Source organism: Rhinolophus sinicus, chromosome 14 (assembly GCF_057876585.1).
Source record: "Rhinolophus sinicus isolate RSI-liver-muscle chromosome 14, RSI-T2T, whole genome shotgun sequence".
Lineage (NCBI taxonomy): Eukaryota > Metazoa > Chordata > Mammalia > Chiroptera > Rhinolophidae > Rhinolophus > Rhinolophus sinicus.
In genome coordinates, this window is record NC_142514.1 from 172,437,597 (window position 1) to 172,459,350 (window position 21,754).

Below are 21,754 nucleotides of genomic sequence, written 5' to 3' on the forward strand. Positions count from 1 at the left end.
GAGGGAGGAGCTTCACCCTTTCTAATAAGCATTCAGAACTTTGTGTGTGTGGGTGGGTGGGGGGGGGATTGAGATAGTCCCATGTTTCTAGAAATAAGATGACTAGCGTGGACTTGGGGTTTATTTTATGTTCATCTGTGCCTGTCATTTTCTGTCTGAATCTTCTGGCTTGGGTCCCGTTGGGAGAGGTCGCTCTCTTGAACCCCGTTTGCCCAGTATCTCGCTCCCCTCCCCTTACCTGGGCTGGAATAGGGGTCCTGGCCAGCGTTTTTGCAACAACAATATTTTAACGTGTTCCAGTCTGGATTTTGTTGAATAATTAGAAATGGAAATATTTTTTCTCCCTCCCCCTTCTGAAAAAAAAAAAGAAAAAAAGAAAATGTGAGCTCTCTCCTGATTGGTGGGTGACGATTTTAGTCCTCACCAATGAGCTGGCGGCCTCGTCTGTATTTATTTAGTGCTCTGGGGGAGTTTTTCTCTTTACGCAGCGCCTGTAGTCACGGCTGGAACCTCGGTTGGGGGACTAGGAGGGACAACAGGGGTTTTAGGGGGAACCCGAACTATACCTGGTCAGGAATCCACGACCTTGCAGCCGGGGCTGCTGGAGCTCTGATAGAGGAATGGGGGATATAGGACAGATAGGCGGAGAGGTTCGGGGTTGGGGCTACGGGAGAGGGGTGGAGGCTGGGCAGCGGGATCCCTGGTGCCTGTCCGCACTCTTCTTCTCGCCCTCCACACACCTCGCTGGAGGCTGTGCGGGCTGAGTTGGGGGATCGCGGATGGTGTGGAGAAATCGAGGGATGGGTCGGGGGCGCGGAGAGGGGCGGGAGAGGGCGGGTGGCGCGCGTGGTGGGAAGGCTGAGCCGCGTTGGAGCGCGCTGGGGAGACCCAGGCTGCTCGGCTCGGAGGTTCGGAGACATCCTGGGCTGAAGGCGGCGGCGGCGGCGGCGGCGGACCGAAGAAGCCAGCAGACTCTGCCCTTCGCGAATCTTTTTGCGGTCTGGGCTTGCTGTACATAACTCAATAGCCGGAAGCCCTTACCCCAAAAAGCATTCGCGGAGGGCGCACTCGTCGAGAAGACGGCCAGCGGTCGCCGAAGCTCACACCTTCCCGAAGCGGCTCTGTCCAAGCCTTTCCCAGCCCTGTCCCCGTTTTCCACGGAAGAATTCATCCTTTCCCTCCCGTCCTTCCCGCGCTCGCCGAGGCTTTGGTCACCCGCCTGTCCTCTGCGCGGATTCCCCCCGCCCCCAACTTTTTAGTCGACTTTGTATCACAGGGGGAATTGAAGCAGGCGGTGTGCATGTTTTCAGAGAAGTGGGAAGAAGCTAAAATACAATAAAAGTTTACAGAAGTTGTGTCTTCCCCCCACCCCCGCCCACACCTCGAATAACCGCATTCACCCGCTGGAAAAAAAAAAAAAAAAAAGGACCTGGTCTTAGGACCAAGTCAGTACCTGGAATACGAATCAGTTGAGGGCATTTGCTGGTCTTTTTTGACCCTAAAAATCCAACTCTGCAATATGGGGGTGGGGGAAGCCCTAGAGGGAGGGGCGGGCGGGAGGCCCTCAGTATCCTCTGCCCTAGCGCGAGGAACCTGGAGGTGAGGCGAGCCGCGGTGAATTGGGTGGCTCCGAAAAGAGGGAAAACACCCAGGCACCGCCTGCTCTCCGGAGTCCCTTTTCTCCGCACCTGCTTCCAACCTAATTTGGGGCGTTTTGCAGCCTCGGGTCTTCCCCATCTCATCTTTTTCAAAACTAAGCACGGAAGGGGGTAAAACAGGAGAAAACCAAGGAAACCCCCGCAGAGAAGGAGCTTTTGAGAGATGCGGTTGCACCCGACTCAGGAGCTTAGCAGTAACAGCAGCAGCCCTGTCCTGGCCTCTCAAGGCATCCGGTCCTGGGGAGGGAGGCAGAGCTGCAGGACTGGGGACAGTCTGTGCGTCCCCCTCTTCCCCTTCCACTCCTTGCAGTCGTGACTTTAGTTACAAGTGGCACAAATCAGGCCTTCGCCATGCTCTGAGCCCAGTGCCCTTCGCCAGCTAGAAACACTGCTGGGCGCCCTTAGGGACTGGACCAGAAGGACACACAGACACACACGGGCGCACACAGGGATGGACACGGGTAAAGGATGCGTGTGGGGATATGAGAGTCTAAGGCCCGAGAGCTGCGAAGCTACCCATTTTAGGGGAGGGCCTGAACTCCCTCCTCCGCACCCCAATCACCGTTCTTCCAGCAAACTAAACGCCCACCATCATTCCCCTCTCGGTTAGCTGAGCACACAGACTCTACCTTCTTCCGAATAAGGGAAGGGCTATGAAGTCGGAGAATGCTGGACAGAGTCACTCTTCCCAGCTCAGCCTGCGAGAAGGCACCCAAGGCGAGGACTCCAAGCTTTAGGACTAAACCAGAGCCCCTCTCCCCAGATAAAGGAGATTTTCCCTCCCTGATTGCGTGTTCTGAAAGAGTAAAAGGGTCTCGAAGACCTGCAAAGGAGATGGAGTAAAAGCAAAAGCTCTGGGGGTTTTTTCCTCCCTGCCTCTCACCTGGGGCCGTCTGTGGAGCGATAGCTTCTCCAAGGGAGAGGCAGAAGAGCCACGTTAGGTTAAAAATAGCTTCACCCTGTGTCCCTTCAGCTTCTCTTTGTCTTTTGCTTCTTACACCCCCCTCCTTTCCCCACCCAGAAGAAAGCCCTCCTCTCCCCAAAAGCCTGATCCCTCCACCAGATTTGGGAGAGGTGACTTAAGAGAAGTGAACTTGCACTGAAGGGGTTGAGCAACTGGAGCGCAGGCGGCTGGGGGTTACCGTGTCCCTAGCCCCCTCACTTCTCCCACAGAGGCTAGATGTGGGGCGAGGACTCCAGAGCCTAGGAGCACCCGGCCGAAGCCGGCGTCGTGCACGCCAGCGCGAGTCCTCGCCTCGCCTCAGCCGGACAACTGTTGCTGTCTTGAGGAAGCTACTGCTGCAGCAGCACAGCGGCTGGGGCGGCTTGCGGGAGCCAGGGCTGCCCACTTTTAACCCGGGCGGGGGTGATCGCGGACAGGGGTGTCTCGTTCCGGGGGGGCAGTCAGAGGAAAGGACCCCCTCCCCTTCCCCTTCTCAAGTAAAAATCTGTGCGTTGTGCGTCTTTCCCTCCCTCCTTAGGGCGGTTGCGTCAGCCTGAGGCCAGTGGGAATTAATCTCCCCTTTCACCCCTCGTTGCTTCAGCCGGGAAGGAGGGCAAGGGGAGGTAATCTCCTGGAACCCTCAAACTAATAATGCACACCCTTCTTGAAAAAAACCATTCACCTGGTAAGCCAGGGGCCTGATGGAAACTTCCACGCACTTTCATCTGAAGCTAACCCCTAGAGCTTCTATAGGGAAGGGGGGGGGCAGCTCTAGACCCTTCCCCACTCCAGTCTGCTTCTCCCTGGGGAGTGGGAAATGTTCAGGAAGCTGCCGAGGGAACTTGGTCCTTCAAGTTAACTAACTTAGCTTTTGCCTGTGTTAGAAAATCAAGGCCAGGGGTTGCTTCTGGAGTTAAGGAAGGGGTGAAGGCACCACAGAGCCCTCTCCCCACCACCTGCCCTCTAGTGGCTGGATCAGGCTAGGGGCTTCTGCATGCGCTTACCCTCAGGCTCACTTTCGCAGGTCTGCATCTGCACCAGTCCCCCTCTGCCTCTCCTCCCCTGTCCTCAGCTAGAGCCAGGTTTCCTCCCTCTGTCCGGTCATTTTGCCCTTTCTGTCCTCTTTCCGAGAGTTGTGGTTGCTTTGAGTCCCTCTGCCTTATCTGCCTTAGGCTGGAGGCAAAGGAGGGGATTGCATCGTCAAAGTTCTGAACACACTTGCTGCAATGTCAGACCAGGAAACCTCTTTTCTGTCCCAGAGACTTCTCAAACCTGAGTGGCTTTGTGGGCACCTCTGAAAAGTTCTCTTCTCTTGCATCAGCATCCCTACCTTGTAGCCGGTGGCCCAGGCCAGCCCTTCTGCTCCCTTCCTTCCCTTCAGCCTCCCCACTCCTTGATTTCCTGCAAAATGTCCCAGCCCCTAATCTCTTCTAGTCTCCTTCTGGGCCAGCAAAGTAAACTTACCCATCTATTTGCTCTTTCAGGTGGTCAAACCTGTCCTGACACCCGGAGGTCTGCATGAGGGTCGGCCACTGGAGGAGGGGGTCTCAGAGACCACAGGAGATGAAGCGTCTAGAGAAATGAGCTCCGGAATCCCAGGTGAGTGCACATACCTCAGCCCACCACCCCTTGGCCTGAGCAGGCCCAAGGGACCTCCATACAGGTTCCTCACTTGTTGATGAGACACAGGGGAGCTTAGGGATCCAATGCTGGGGACAGTCCTCAGTGGCTTAGCCTTTGGCAAAGAAAGGCACCCATCTTAGAGGTCATAAGGAAGGACACAATATCCCAGGAGGCAGGCCCTCTTCCTGTCTTATTCTCTAGCAGGACTTGGGCCTAGGTGTTCGGAGGCTTGCAAGCCCCCAATACTGAAGGGTGCAAGCCTTACTCATGGGGCTCACAGTTCCCTTTCTACCCTGACTTTCTGGGCTACTTCAGGCCTCTCAGGGGCCCATTTGCTGAGGTCAGTTTCTCCGAGGAAACTAAAACATTGAGTTATGTCTTCTTAACTGGAGTTCGGCATAGGATAGTTAGGAGTAGTTTTAGGTTATGGATTTTTTTTTCTTGAAGGATAAAGTGTTAAACTCTAAGTACATTTACTTTTTCTATTAACCAGCAAAATCCTTTGCCGCCGCAGAGCTTTTGTTTAGCTGCCTTTCTGAGCTTCAGTGTCATACTGTGTTTCTTATTGGGAAATTCGGTTCAGAGCTTGGCAGAGAATTTTGAAACCCCAGGGCTGTTAGGTTTGTGAGGAAGGGAGAAACGGAGCTACCTGGCTAATCCTTGGATGTTATGTGAGCAAAATGTAGGAAGCTGCTAGGAATCTTAGAGGGAAACTAAGGCAGAACAGAAGCACGTTACATGGAAGACCTTCAGATCATTACAAAACAGACTTATTTGCTCTATTAATCAAATGGCTGCTATGTGAATCTTGTGAAATGTTTACATTTTGAGAGTGGAACTCAATTAATACATTAACTGGAATTCTCTATGATCCCACTATATAAAGTGAAGGCAAGGTCTTCAAATCATTGGTGGAATCTATCTTTTATAAAAATTCCCCTTTTGAATGTAAGGATCTGAAGTTTGCAGCATCTGGCTTAGAGCAATAGGGTTGTTCATTCTAAGAGATTAACATCTCTCCCTTCTCCCCTTTACTTGATATTTCAATTGCGTTGTAGAGAAATCTAAGAAAATAATATGGGCTTTTTGTTGTTGTTTTGCTGAAGGATAACCTCTTCTGATCATGTTGGAAAAAAATCTGTTGATGGGTTAAACCTCAATCGTAGATATTGTATGTAGCATGCAAAAGCTGGAAAGAGCTATAGAACATATGAGTCAACATGTGTCTTTATAAATCAAGACACAAGGGTTCAGTGAGGTTAAGTGATTTTACCAAGGTCACACAGCTGGGGCTTGAACCCAGGTTGTTTATTGTTTATTCTGGGTGCTTTTTTTCTCACTAAATAGTTTCTACCACTCCCAAATAATACAGATAATCAACAAACACCACCCAGGGCATTGTAACAGTTTCCGTTCTAAAATGACTTACGTTTAGGATGCCAGGTTTCAAAGAAGAGTTTACCAAAAGTTTCTTCTGCTAATCAATTGGCCTTCTGGGGTATCACAAGGTTCAGAACAGCTCTCGTCCCTTGCCTCTGACATGGCCTTGACTTCAGAGCCTCCACGCTGGCCTCAGTTTGCTGAGGGCATCACCAGCACAAGAAATGTGCTGTGTCACAGAATCCGAGTATTGGTCTGTTTCAAAATCTCTCCTCAGATGAAGCAGCTCCATGAGGACGAGGCCCCTCTCCCTATTTCTCTCCTCTGGGTGGCAGTTTGAGTCTCCTGCCTCTTGCCTGCTGGGCTGGATTGTGAACTGTTAGGAGGGTAGTCAGGCCTACTTTGAATTCTCCCAGGATCTGCGAATTACTGTACAAGCAAGGAAGGCCATCAAAAGGAGCGTTCAAACCAAGCGGGAATCTGTTTGGTCTTTGTCCCTCGGATATCTTTTAGAATGCTGCAGATCACCTGCTCATAGGACAGCTGCTTGGCCTGGTCAATTTAAGCTTAAGACTTACTGCCACGCCCTCGATCTAACTTCACTACTTCCCCTTTATATATTTCCATCAATAACAGCCATTTCATGTCCTTAGCACATAGGAATGGTAGCCATGCTGTGTGTGCGATCACAAATAAATTATTCTGGTAGTTTTTTTCATAGACTCGCCCTTACTCTTTGCTCCCCCACCTCCCCTTGGGGACATGCTCGAGCTGGCAGCTTCTAACTATGAAGTAAGATGCATTTCTCTGCTTAACAAGAAATGGATTGGGAGGAAGAAAAATGAAATGGAGTGAAAGATACAATTAGGTGAAAGGCAAAACAAGACTAACTAGCAGTGGAAAGAGTTAAAAGAGCTAATTCTATGTGGTCCTGACTACTTAGGCTCATGACCTTGAAGAAGTAGTTATGTATCTTTTCAAGGCCTCCATTTCTCCATCTATAAAATTAGGAGCTTTAGCGCTCAGACCCCTTCAACCATTTATTTATTCAACAAATGTTGAATGCTTTTTCGGCAAATGTTTATTGAGTCCCTACTATGTATCAGGCCTTATTCTAGGCTTTGGAGATACAAATAAAGTATCCTCCTTTTGATAACCTATTGAAGCTATGGATCTTCTTCTCAGAAAAACAAAACAAAACAAGAAAAGAAAAACAAACAAAACTACAGCTACTTTACATACAATTTCAGGAAGTTTGTAACCTAGTCCCTAGACTCCATGGACGCCAAACTAAATTTTTTTCATCTAGTTAGTCCCTAAGGCCTACATTTTATAATATTTTACAAGGTTGCATTGTCAAATCTTGATTTCTAGCTGCTCCTTACTTTTTTTTCCCTCTAGTAGCATTCTGTTGCATTTTTATCATTCTTTTTGGTCCCATTTTTTTGGAGAACAAGTATTTGGAACTTAGTTAATACATAGCAGATGGCTAGAATAAATGTTGAACAAAAAATGAGTACCTGAAAGGCAAGGCAGTCATGAAGCTGAGGGACAAAAGCAGATGGGAAGTTTTAATGACCAAACCTAACCTGGTCCTGTAGAACTTCAAAAAGATAATCTATGTTTTAGGCTAAAAGGTTCTTGGCCAAGTCTGGTGCTTCGGTGGCGGGGAGAGAGGTTTGTGCTGGAGCTGCATAGTGTAAGGTCTCAATGCCAGGGCTTGGAGCAAGGATGGACTTCCTCTGGGGCTTTAGACCAGTAGGGAAAATCACAGCTAGACAGGACAGGGATTCCTTGAGAAGGAAAGGAACAGTCCATTTGTTGGATTCTTAGTTTGGTGGACTGGCCCAGTTGGGTTGGCACACCGTCTGTAGCACAGCAAGGGGCTTTGTGGCAGGCAATTCTGCTGAGGTCTTCAGTGAAGGAGAAACTGGGAGTCTTTAAGGCCCAGAATGGATATGGAGGGGTCAGTGTGCAAAGGTTTCTTCCTAGTCCCAGTCTTTCAGAGCCTCTTTCTTCCCCGCCCTCTGGACCCTCACAATTCCACATCACAATGAGGAAGGCCTAAGCGTTTTCGTTTAGGGCAAAGGGCATTTACTGAATGTAGTGCTGTAGTACTGGTCAGACACTGATGCAGACTTTACTTTCAGGGAGAGCTATTTATTATCCTTTGTTTGTTTGTTTGTTTTCTTTTCTTTTTCTCCAATCCGCCATCTTGGACCTTCTCCTAGATACTCTTATTCAGTACTCCCAGGGTGTACAACCAGTGGAAGTCACTGCTGGGAGATGACCCTGAAAGTGACAGGCCTGGATTAGGATCTGAATTTGTAAAGACTTTGTGGTATGATTGTGGGAATATAAGGTGAAGTGTGTGAATTTCTACTTAAATAAGAAAGCAACAGATTGCTGTTACTGAGGCTAACGTATAGAAAAATCCATGTAATTACAAACTGGTCCTTTTCATTTTCTCAATTTCCTCATCTGTAAAATGGGAATAATAATAGCAAGCATAAGGTCCTGGTGAGGATTAAATGAGATTTTGTGTGGAAAGTGCTTTGTACCTAGTCTATGCTCAATAAACATTAGTTGTTATTATTATTGCTATTATTATTATTATTATTATAGGGTTTTTTTTTCCTCCTTGACCATATAACAATGGCATACAAGGCTTAGATCACCGAATCAGTAGTTATAGGACCAGAGCTATTCCACGAGTGACAGATAAAAGATAATCTTTTCTGGAAGCATCCATCTGTTTGCTCCATAGCCTGTCAGTACCCAGGATTACTCGGCTGGGAGCAAATCAAAAGGACTAATAGGAAAATCTTTTTCTCTACTTCTTGCATCCCTACACAAAGGTGATCTCTTTGTAGTTTCATTTCCCTATAATTCCTTCCTTTCAAGTTCTTTTTAAAATCTGTGGAATTTAATCACAATTGTTTTTGCAAATCACTTTATGCTTTTTTTTAAAAAAATAAAAACACTTTTTTGATCAGGGAGAAAAAGCGATTCACCTAGGATACTTGCCATTTACCTTTTATTTTTCAGCTCATATCCAGTCCTAAATTTTCAGAGCTTAGGTGACTCCCACCAAGGAAAAGGTAAAGGAAAGATAGAAGGGCACTATTTGCTGTCACAAATGAGGTTTTCTCTTTCCTTTTCATACATTTTTAATATTCATTCTTTCCTTCTTCCAGCTTTGCTTTTCGTAGTCTTATAAATCTTTTTTTCTTCTCTTACCCCTAAAAAAATCAAAACAAAACAATCTTTGCTCTCCTCCCTTTGATCCACTTAACTTGTCCTATCAGGCATTTCTTTTAAGTCTTGGCTGCAAATTGCAGGGGTGATTATAGGAAGAATCTGATGCCTGTCTCTATGATTTTGGGGTAACAGTAGGGAAAAAAAAAAAGCCAGGGCCACCTTTCTATCCCCCCTAACCTATCAAGCACGTCTGAGGCCATTCCAAAGAGAAAGGAAAAAACATTTTTTTGTTTATTTATTTTATTTAATTTTCATAGAAACTGGAGCTTTCTCCACAGACCTTTTAACGTTTTAACCCAAAAACTACCTAACTATTGCTTCTATTCAGTGACTCTTCTTTTCTTTCCCTTTAAAAAAAAAAAAACATAATAAAGAAACTCAGGGACGTGTCAAACGCAGTCTATACAGTGATCCTTGCCATCTCTTCTTTGCAGCCTCTTAACAGGAGGATGAAAGCAGCATAGTTTGAGGAAGCAGTAAAACCTAATGGTGGAGAACTGTGGGTTTTGAAGCCACTGAGACCTAGTTTTACTCCCCAGTTCTGCTATTTTCAGCTGCATGTCCTTGAGCAAGTTCTATCTCTGAGTCAGTTTCCTCATCTGTAAAATGGGATATTCAAATACCTATTTCACAAGGCCATTGGGAAGATGAAATGAGAATGTCAGTAAACACTCCCTACATAGTTTAGGCATGGTATGGACTCAGCTGATTTTAACTGTAATTGTTAAGACGACTCCCTGCAGACCCAGGATAGATTTAGTCCTGGAATAGTTGGGAGAGTTGAAATAGGAATAAGGGAGCAGAAAGGTAAAGTCACTAGGAGTCATAAAGTCAAAGATGAGTCTAAAGTTAAGTAATATCCGGATCATACCAAGATTTTCCGGATGTGGTAAACCTACCTGGAGCTGAACAAATAGCGCATAAGGGAGCTTGCTCAGGGCTTCCTGGCCCTTAAGGAGAGCTGGTCATTCAAACTTCGTTGCCTTACGCCACACTGACCCTTTGCTACCTCAAGAAACAAATTAACCCTGTAAGGAGTCATGATCCTCCGTATCAACTCATCTTTAAGACTCAGATCTTAGGTTAGTAGGAAAAAAAATCAAGTAAAGAAATAGTTTTACTATTTGTTTCAAGATGGAATGAATTATTATTATTATTGTTTTAATTAAGGAGACTCCTCCACCCTTTGAATTTGTGGGAAGAGCACTCGGTTAGGGATAAGAAAAAGAGCAGAAAACCTACTTGCTAGAGGTGAGGGGTTCTATGAACCAAAATGAAACTGTCTGGAAAATTCTATATTTCTCAAATGATTAAAGAGCAGTAAGTAAATTGGCAGCCTATAAATTAGTTAAAAAGGAAGAGTGAATCCAATCTAACCCTCTGAATTTTATCCTTTAGATTTCCACCACCTCTGAATGTTAACACCATGTTTAATGAATTAATATTTATATAAAAGAGGAATACAGTTTTTCCCTAGTGAATTTTCCTATGCTAGCTTTCTTTTCTAATTTTAAAATAAATATAGGTGAGAGAGCACAGCTATCATTTATAACAAAATTTTTAGAAGAAAGAAAAAATTTTATTGATAGACAGCTTCCTGAATTAAAATTTGGTCATTAAAATGTTAAGAATTAAAATGAAAATGTTAAAGAAAAACACTATAGGCTGTAACACTAATCAACTATTTTCATATATTTGCAGGTTTATAAAACCCTCCGATTTATAGATATTTCCCTCTCCAAGTCATCCTTTAGGAAGTTTGTCCAGAAAAAAACCTATTTATAAGAAATACTTGCATTTAAATATGAAGCAATCATGAAAGCAGTTGCTATCTTTTCAAATAACAAACAAATATTTAAAAAATACAAATACAGACTTATTGCTGTTTTGAGGATTAGCTATTAGCTTTTGAATTTAGTTTTTCATGATTCTTTAGAATTCTGACAGAAAGGAAAATATTTTTAAAAGAAGGGAAACATTTAAAAATAAACTGTACATTTTTTTCCATTTTCTAACTGAAAATCTTCTTTCTCATTGAGCTACCCCTCAGCTACTTTGAGATTTAATATGAAATTTTCTTTTTTGTTTGTTTTCTATATAGTCTACAGCACTAACAGCAATTTATCCCAGTAAAGATTATCATTTAACCAAGCTTAAATATCTAAGATATTTTATTTATGAATATAAAACATTAATTTTTCATATGGTGCAAAGGAAATATAACTTTCCACAGAGAGATATGTGATTTCATTAATATGCTGATTTTGGGGAGGTGTGCCACTTTATTCTACTATTCATAAATTCACTTCTTGTTTTGAAAACAAAACCTCTTTTTGAGTTAATCTTCTTTAGTTAGAAATATAATTTTTAGTTAAAATATTTTTCCAGATACAATTTTAAACTGAGAGCATTTTTTTTTTTACTAACATAACTTTGAAGAGTTTATGTTTTAGCACTCAATTGATTTCATCTCTCTTTTTCCTTTCCATGTATGTTCAAGGATTATAAAATTCTAGATCTTAATGCAACACATCAAAATAGGTTGTTTTATTTATAATAGTTATAAAAGGATTATACATGTCACTGAGTAGGGACTTACTTATTTACTGCTTTGCTTTTTGTCAAAAATGTTTTCATTGTGGTTTTTTTTTTTTTTAATGTAGGAGAGCCTTATAATAAGTTAAAATAATAGATTCTGGCAGTTCCTTGAGGAGTCATAGTACAGAATTAAATGGAGTTTATGAAAATTTCCAGAAATTGTTATAATTGAAAAAATCATATATCAAAAAGACATGAAAACCCAGGTTACAGAATTGCTCCAAATTAAAATTTTTTCAAAATTTCATGAATCTTTGTGTCTCATACTTTGCATGTGATCACCAACCTGTTGCATTTAAATGTACTATGTCTGCCATAGAAAAAAGAAGACAAGACACATGAGGTGATTAAAATGACTACACACACACACACACACACACACACACACACACACACACATCTCTACACACAGTCTTTTTTCATTCTTCTTGTTGCCTGTTAATATGCACCCTTATGGGCTAAAATATGGCTTATAGAGCTATTTTTTTTCAAAATGGAGGTCTTATGGTAGTCAGGAAGGGAAGTTGATGCCTGTTAATTCTTCTTTCTCTTCAAGGGGGTCAGAATTATATTTTTGATGTCATGTACTGTTGGAGGCTAATATATATTTACTGAAAGTAGGGAAGGGAAGATCCTCAGAGGATGAGGGAGAAATATGTCACCAGCTAGGAAGTGACTCGGAGAGGACAGGGTAAACAGAGATATAGGGAGTTTATCCCAACATATTAGCTCTCTGATGTCATGAAAACCCTGCAATTGTATACCTGACATCCATCCATATGTTGGTGATTTCATTATGGTGTTTTGTTTGTGCAGGCGTATGCACACACACACACATTATACACTATCACAAGCAGAGATGCTAGCCCATCTTTCTCACCTAGAAGGTAGAAGAACCATTTGTATCTGAAGGTACCCTAAGGTTAAAACATAGTCACTTAGCTTAGGCTGACTGGTATACTAGAAGCTATGAATTACTCTAAGTTTCATTTAGAATTAAAGTGGTGTCTACTGTATAAGCTAAATATTGACATTATTTTTGACATAAGATAGTCTGTTTTTTTCTAAAGTAAGTTATCCTCAACTCTGAAATACACCTTAGAGCCCTTTTTGCCTTCTTAAAAAGACTGATTATGGAACTGTGGAGTTATCAGTGTCTGACAATGCTAAATCAAAACATCTTTAAATAAATACAGTTTTAATCTCCAACTTTGAATATGGGGAAATCCCAGCAATGATGTAGGAAAGGAACAATCTAGAATGGTTTAGCATCAGTATCATGTATATATATATATATAAAGTACATTGTCAAATTTCTAAATTCGGTGAACAGAAATAGAGAAACAACATTGATTTTATTTTCTCTTTTTAAGATACCTTGAGATCCTTAGAAGGAAAGCCATAGCTAATATAATTATAACCTTCAATGTTGCTGTATTGCCATTATTTACTGATGATTTTGTTATTAAAATATTGCTAATGAGGAAAAATATACCAGGATAATTAGAGAAAGAAAAAGTAAAATGTAAAAAGAAAAGGGAAAGAAAAGAATCTGACCATAGGAAATTAAATTTAGAGGACTATTAGAGATAGGTTTAAACACAGTATAAATACCAAATGAAATTCTCTGTGCTACTCTCTTCATAGAGTAGCACAGATACATAAACCTAAATTTTATACACAGGAACTATTTTTTTAATTGCTATGTCAAGCTTATTTAAAACTTCACTGCTGTTAAATTTGGCCATCATATTTTGGTAAATATAGAAATCAGTATTCTGTGAAAGAGATTTCTTTTTTTCAAACTAGAATCAAGATTGAAAGGGGGAAAGGTCAGTTCATCCTTCACCCTAATAAATGGATTAAGGGCTTTCTGAGTCATAAAGATGGTTAACTTTTTAAAATGTTAATTACTCCATAATGACACAATCCTTGAAAAAGTAGTAATCATTTTGAAATATCCTGAATGAAAAATAAAATACAACTTTGGGAAAGGATCTTTCAGGAAAAAAAAAATGCTAGCAATTTATACAAAACCAAACAAAAAGGTTGAATTTATTTTATTAATAGATTGGAAATATAGAATTGGAGGGAAATGTTCTTTTGGGATAAATCTTCAAGAAAGAAAATAAATATTTTTTTTTTAGGAAAGCATTCAATATAGTGAAAAAAATGCTCTTAAAAGGATACTAAAATGGAGGAGGAATTTGAGTCTTAAAAATATTTTATTGAATTTTTTTGCTTAAAATTTTGTTAACTGATTTGCTTTTCTTTTTTTAAAATTGTGTTGATTGAACAACACTGATCTCTAAAACTGTGCCCTTCCTTGTAAACTGGTTTGATTTGGCTTTCTCAGAGCTAAGGAACTGACTGTGTTTAGCTGGAAATTCCCTGTTTGACAAAGAGCCCTTCTGCATCTCCCATGTTTGCATTAAAAATGTGTTTTACTGTGGAATACACATCAGTCCTTATTTGTCTTTTCCCCTTTCTTTCTGGATATTTACTTTTTCTTTAGAATTTCACATCATACTACCCCCACCCTCCCCAAGAGTACCCAATCAAAACAAATTTTTTTGGTCTCCCCCCCTTTTTTTTCCTTTCCTTTTTCTTATTTTTTTAAAGATGTATTTTCCCTGCAGAGCAAATACCTTTTACTTATATCAAACTAATAGTCCTTATATAGTGAGGGCCTTTTTATTGGGACCATTATGGCATTTCTACGTTTGAGACCCACTATTGTGCAGGTTTGGGTAAAACAATCTTGGTGGAAATATAAGAAATGCACAAAGTAAATATTTGATGTAAACAAAGGTGTGAGTCTGACCCTGACCCTAGCAGTGTAGAAGCCCCGTGTGTATTGGTTTCCTTTGACAGCAGAGGGGACAGAGGTCTCTGTGTGTCCTTGGAGAAAGAGAGAGATCTGTGATGGGCCCCACCAAAATCAAGATGAAGGTTCTCAGGTTTATGTTGCTATTTGTATATGCACAGACTTTGTATATAAGTTTCGTGTTTTCACCAAAACTTGCCTGAGGGGAGGTTTAGTCCAGTCTAATAGATGGTTTTGAAAACAGTGGTTGAATTCGGATCAACTGGTTATTAAGAAGTGAGTGATATGCTTTCATTGATTATCTGACGAAAATCAGTTGTTACATGCTTCCTCTCCCCCCTGCAGAAGCTGATGCAACACTGTCGATTTATTTATTCATTTATCCAACAGAAGATCCTTTTGGATGATTAGTTAGATGTTAGACGTAAATGAAAAGAACTTACTTGTTGATGTTGATCATTGAATTCTATTGGTCTGTGGATTTTTTAAGCAATCCTCAATTGTGAGACTAATGTATTTAAAATTAACTCTTATTAGTATCCTATTAACAAAAACAACAAAACAGTAACGCCTAGTGGAGAGTATCCAACTGAAGTGTTTACTATTTAGGTATTTATTTGAATAAATTTAAAAATTTCTTGAAAATATACTTTCATGGATTGATAGCTTTCCACCTCTCCCCCAAATGCACACACAAAGAAAACGTTCAGAGAACACATGCATACACACATGAAGGGAGGGAGGGAGAGAGAGAAAGAGACAGAGAGAGGGAGAGAGATGGAGAGAGAGAGAGAGAGAGAAAGAGAGAGAGAGAGAGAGAGAGAGAGAGAGAGAGAGAGAGAGAGAGAGAGAAGATTGCCCTGTTTACATAATGTTCCATATATTTTGATGTTTGAAGGTTGGCCTGAGGAATGAGCCAGTTCCCAGGGCATTTTGTAGAGAATTCTATGTTCGTTCAACATAGAATCTTAGGATTTTATGGAACTGATAGGGACCGTTGAGGTCATGTGGCCCAAAGCCCTCAAACTCCTCATTATATACAAGTTAAAACTAAGGCAGTGCGAGGGGCTCCATTTTGCTTCAAGTCCACAGACAATTAGTGACGGGTCTAGCGTTAAAACCATCTAGCGTGATGAGGTCCAGTTCTGCAGAATAGATGGGATGCTGAGTTTCTGCAAGCAAAACAAGCAGATAAAAAGATGGTGTCTTTTTATTTATTTATTTATTTTTTTGGCTAGGGTATTTTTCTAAGACAGACTTAACAAAGACTAAATATTGGTCACCCTGTTTCTAGGCCATCCAACTGAGTTGATCAGTCGAATTCTTTCTCACTTCTTTCAAGTCCCCTAAAGGAGACATAGTGACCTCCCATCTGAAGTTCAGAAATCAAACACCTTCTTTTCATAGAGCAGCATAACAAACATTGATGAACACCTGAAATGTGTGAGCACTCCGCTACATGTTAGCAACAGAAGGATAAATTAGATGATGTCTATGAAAGTGACTGGCGCCCCTAGTAAATGTTCAATAAATGTTCAGTCACTTCCTACCTATAAGGATAGATTTAAATCAAGACAGATTTAAACAGCAACTAATACAAGGGAAAATGAAATAAGTCTAACTAGAGGTCAAAACAAATCGATGTGGCCCTGAAAGGAAGGGCTGCTTAATTCTGATGGGAGTTCAGTGGGGGCGGGGAGCACGTGAGCTGTGCCTTGTAAAATGTGTGGGACTTTGATAGAAAGATAATGAATAAAGGTATACCTGGCTGTGGGAGCTTCACAATAAAGGTCTGGAGTGGGGGGTGCATGGTGTATTCTGGAAATGTCAGGAAATACGTTGGAGCACTGGGTGATTGGAATGATGAAGAGGAAAAGAAAACTACAAAGATAGGGGCCAGATCATAGAGAAAGTTAAGTACCGAGTAAAGGACTTTGTACTAAATTTCGAAGGCATTACAAAGCCATGCAAGGCTTTAGACTAGGGAGTTGATCTCTGGGTATAGTATTAGAGAGTGGTTTGGAAGAGCAAGAAAATGGAAACGGATCCTGCAGGTGGCTCAAATTAGTTCTGGTCATTTGGAAGGACCCCTGCCTTTTTGGTATTGTGTCAAAGGAAGTCGAGATATTGTGACAATGCTTGACAGAAACTCGATTAGGGAGACACTATGTATGGGATCACGGAGCTTAGTGGTCTGAGGAGTTCTGTGGGTCTTTGTTAGGTTCCCTTGTACAACTCAGGGTACCCAGTACCAGTCAGTGCCCTCCAAGCAGCAGCCAAGTAATTGGGCATCCTGCCGTGTGTGTGTGTGTGTGTGTGTGTGTGTGTGTGTGTGTGTGTGTGAGATGAAGTGTCCCTCTGACGGTGGAAAAGGCTTGTGGCTTGGGTAAAAGAATGGCCTGCGAATATCCAATGTCTTTACCCAGAGTTATGTTATGTGCCTATGTGTCTAGCCTCCCGCGACATTTACGCATGCTCCTTTTGAACTGCACATAGAGGAGGCCCTGCCTCCTCCCCCAGGGTGCGGAAGCTTCAGCTTCCTCTAGGAGAGGATCCGTTTTTTTCCCCCTCTAAACCTGATCTCAGTGAAGCTGATTGGCTCCCCTTGCATCCCATGTTTCTGTTCATGCCAGTCCATACCAGTTGGAAAAATGTCTTTGTGTGGGCCTTGGACCCTTCGTTTATTTCATGCCACCTTGCAGCTCTCTTCTTCCCTTCTCGCTCTGTTTGCTTGAACTCTGTGCCCACCTATTTTTCCCTTCTGTGCCTTAGTACTCATGTCGTTATCCCTAAGCTCTCCTCTTGTCCTCTTGGCTTTAACTGCCTTTCCTTTTGAACATTTTCTCATACATGCGTCTCATGTCTCTGATGTCCCCCTCATGCCTTCCTTGTCAGAGGGGGATGTGACAAGTCAGGCAAGGGAAACACTTTTTGTGGGTGCAGATAAGACTCAGCCAGACCTCGGAATGATGTAGGACCACCAGGCGAGTAGGCTGTATGGTTGTGTGTGGGAGGCGGGACCCCCCCAGTGTATGTATCCAGAGAAGCAGGTATACCTCAAGGCATAGACCTGAAACCGGATGTTTAAAAATCTGGGTCTGGTTTCTAACATCACTTTGGACAATATCATGGTTTAGGAATTAAATGGAATCTTTTTGTTAGTAAACAACACATATAATCTCATTCTATTTTTATAATGTTATTTCTATCGACTCAACTATCCATCCATCCGCTAATTCTTTTATCTGGATATTTGGGTAAAAATTCCCTGCAAAGAGGTTCACCTAATGGTAATGATGGTTGTTTCTAGATAGGAGGACTTGGGGTGATTTTTTTTTTTTAACTTTCCTTTTGATGCTTTTCTGCACTGCTTAAATTCATAATAGGAAATCAGAATACGGGAATAGAATGAACTCTGGCTTAGATCGCAACAGACTATGTATACCTTACTACTCAATCTTTTTCTGTTTTTGTTTTGTTTTGTCTTGTCTTTTACCATATAACAGAGGAGGAGATTTTAAAAGTCCCATCCAGGTCCTTAAATCCATGATTATCACTTTATTTCTCTCTATAAAAATCACTTTGTTGTTTTTTATTTTAAAGGTAGTTTATGCTTTTAAAAAATAGTTTGTGATTTTAAAGATTTCCTAAGCTCGTATAAATAGAACAATGGATGGATGGATGAAGACAGACACTCAGATATTATTACTCACGTACAAAATGAGATCATACTGCTACTTTTAAACAGAATTAATACATTTCATTTTACTTAAATTGAAAGAAGAAAAAAAGTGAAGGATTGCTAAACTTCGAATAAACATTTCTTCATCATAAGAAATATCATTTCTTAAAATATCCCTTCTAGCATTAAGAAGAGACTATGAAGTAGCTTAACAGGTTGTAGTCATTATTTTTTACCCTAAATATTCCATTTTAGGCAGTATTGATTTATTCCCTGCCACGCAAGCACTCTTTTTATTCCTCCCACATCCTTCTCCCTTATTTTGATTTTTATTGTTATATCATTTACATTATTTTGTTATTGTCATTTAGTTATATTATTATTATTTGTACATTATCAAGTTTTGTATTAGTTCTATAGCCATAATTCATAGCTATTGTCTAGTATGTGTTCTTTTTATTACATTCTTTTACCCCAGCTTCTCCATTCTTGAGTTCTTTATTTGGATTTATTGTTTAATTGGCTGGATTTCATTGTAAACATTTTTTTTCTTCTGAAATAGCTCATTAGAGTTTCACGAATTCTTTTATATATGTTGCCTTTATATTTGAATAAGCATACTATTCTGGGTCACACTTTATTTCTAAAGAACTATGTGGTTATTTCTCAATTATCTTTTTGGCATTGAATATTATTGTGGAGAAGGCTGTCCGCATGATAATTTCCCATTGTAAGTGATTTACATTATCTGACTGAATATTTGAAAACTTTTTTTATCCTTGATGCTGTATTTTTGCGTTGTGAGTTTTCCATTCAATTTCTAGAACCCAGTATGTACTTTTCAATAGACATATATAGTTCTACCTGGCTGAATATTATTAACTGTAAGACCATATCAAGTTACTTGATCTCTTTATGCCTCAATTTCTTTATCTGTAAAATGTAAGTAATTATGTCTACCTCATAGAATTGTTGGGATAGTTGGAGTTGGTATATCTAAAGTGCATAGAACAGTGTGCCACATAATAGCACTATTTTAAAGGTTGCTAGTTTTTTAGGGGTATTTTCTTGTGTTAGATCTTTTCATACTTTTTCCTGCTTTATTTGTTGAGTTTGCTCCTTTAAAGATATTTACTATTATTATCATTATTATTATTGATTATCTTTATCCTCCATGTCTATTGGCTTCTCCCTGATTTGCTTTTTAATGTATGTATACTTTGATTATTTCAATCCTTTACTCTGTAACTATAATTTATTTTCAGCTGTGTCAGTTCTGTCCTTTGGTACATTTATTTATCTATTAATTATTTTTAATTCTGTTCCTTTGGGATCCATTTGTTTCCTTATATCTGCTATTTCTTTTTTCACCTCGTTCTGTTGTTTTATCATCTTATGAACGCATCTTCTTATTAGGCTATTCTTTTTTTTCTTTTCCCCTCCCCCATCCCCAACTCCTGTTCAAGCCATTATTCTCAGTCTAGTTGTATAGGACACAGCTCCCTGGCCCATGTTGGTATTATGAGCCTTGCGCTGCAGTCAGTCACCAGCAGTAGGTTGCTGGCTGTCTGTTGGCCACCCACGGCTGCCCATGGCAGCCAAGCTCCAGGTCGAGTGGTTGTTCACAATATTAGCTGTAGAGGGCACAGCTCACTGGCCCATGTGGGAATCAAACCTGAGACCTGGGGTTAGGAGCACAGCTCTCCAACCAACTGAGCCGCCGGGCGGCCCTAGGCTATTCTTTAGTAAAAGCACATGTGAAGAATCTTTCTTCTTTCTTGAGTTATATTTTCTAGGCTGGCTATTTGTGTGGCTTTTGCATGGTGAGTGTGTGTGTGTGTGTGTGTGTGTGTCTCGTATATACTTGCATTGGTGCCCTTCCTTTTATTTTCTTTAATTGAGATATAATTGACATAGAACATTATGTTAGTTTCATGTGTATAACATGTGATCCGATATTTGTATATTATTTCTTTTTTATCTTGAACATTCTTTGGCAGGTCTATCCATATTATACTTTCTATCTATTATAGTATTGATATCTTGACTATCATCTGACAGTATCATTTGTTTTTTCCTTAGGGTCTACCCTTTAAGAGCTATGCGCTTTTTTTCTATAGCCTGAGAACAAGGGGGCAGGGAGGACTCATCTAAGACAGGCTTTGTTAGACAGCTGGGGCTCTGCTCTCCCTTCAGAAATTTTGTTAGTTGTCTGTACCAGAGTTCACGTGATCTGGTTTGCGTGGGGAATGGATCTCCTTTTGATGGAGAGATAAGCTCTGGCTTCAGATCCATGCCCCATTCAGGACATAGCCCTGAAGTCTTGACTTTGCCAGAGGCAGCCTTCTTGTCCACTTCCTCTGTTTCTCTCAGACAGCTGTTTGCAACTGTTTCCACTACTTGCTCGTGAAGAAGAAAAACACAGAGATATCCTCAGTTTGCTTCCCACCAAGTTGGGAATTTTAAGAGAATTCTCTTGATTGGCTGGACTGATCACCAGAGCTTTTGAGAAGTCAGAATGCAGTTAGAAGACTTGTCATTCTGCTGCCAACTCTGCCCCAGAATTGATGTCCTTTTTGTAGCTGCCACTTTTTAAGCCTTACTGAGAGTATTGGCTATGCACCTTTCCTTGTTAGTTGCTACTAGACAACTTTGTTGTCATTTTAGGTATTGGGAGAGGGGTTTCTGTGAGATACTTTCCTTCCTCTTAACTCAGGGTCTTTCTCTGGACCTCACTCACTTTCATCTGTCTTGTTTCAGTACCTCAGGAATATTGAGGGGCTGATAGTACAATTGAAACAAACTTTCATGGAATTATATTTAGCTACAAAATTAATACATGTTCATTGCAGCCAGTTAAATAATATAGAAGGATGTATAGATGCAAAGTTCATATTTTCCTCCCAGCAAGTGCCCCATTTTCATTTTTGTGAGGTAACATCTTAGATGTGGGAGGTAATGTCTTTAAAAACACAAGAATCTGTAGAATCAAGGTACCGCGTGAAGCCATTGTACTATTGTCATTTTGTACAACTAGTTAATTTGGTGGGATGTTCCAGTGTGGTCTTGGGAGACAATAACTTGAGGAAGAATGTAAGCTCCCTGAGAGGAGGAATTTGACTTCCCCACACCCTCCTATCCTCAGTGCCTACAGCAGCGCATGGCACACAGCAGCACTCAGTACATTTTCGTTCAATAAATAATGAATGCTTCGTTCAAAGCTAATGAATGAATAAAAGGCCTTAGGTGTTTTTGTTTTGAAATGCATTTGTACCGTTTGTCTTTATCAGCTCATGCTGCTATAACAAAATACCACAGATTGGGTGGTTTCAGTAGCAGACATTTATTTCTCCCAGTTCTGAAGGCTAGAAGTCCAAAATCAAGCTCCTGGCAAATTTAGTTCCTACTGGGAGCCAGCTTCCTGGCTTATAGACAGCCACCTTCTTGCTGTGTGCCCCGATGGCCTTTTCTGAGTGTGTGTACATGGAGATATCTAGCTCTGGTCTCTTTTCCTCTTCTTATAAGGACACTAACCCCATTATGAAGCTCTACTCCCATGACCTCATTGAAACCGAATCACCTCCCAACGGCCCCGCCTCCTAAAACCATCACATTAGGGGTTAGGGCTTCAGCATATGAATCTGGGGGGAATACATATATTCTTGGCCCATAACACCATTTGAGGGCATTGGGTAAGGACTGGAAAATATGAATAACTCTAGGCTATTTGAGTTAGTGTTTGTAATCCAGTTGTATTATTTTGATTGTTGTAATTGTGGGTT

The 21,754-nt window shown here is 41.2% G+C and overlaps 1 protein-coding gene across 5 annotated transcripts in view; it reads left to right on the plus strand.

The window, feature by feature from the left end:
• Positions 1-21,754, plus strand: part of LOC109455119 (uncharacterized) — a 103,250-nt gene that overhangs the window by 24,108 nt on the left and 57,388 nt on the right. For all 5 annotated transcript variants that reach the window (XR_002138570.3, XR_002138573.3, XM_088789525.1 and 2 more), the window contains one exon: positions 4,086-4,200. Coding sequence is in view for 3 of the 5 variants with exons in the window: in XM_088789525.1 (XP_088645651.1) it covers positions 4,086-4,200 (115 nt within the window). In the remaining 2 variants the exon portion in view is untranslated. The remainder of the gene's footprint in view (positions 1-4,085; positions 4,201-21,754) is intronic.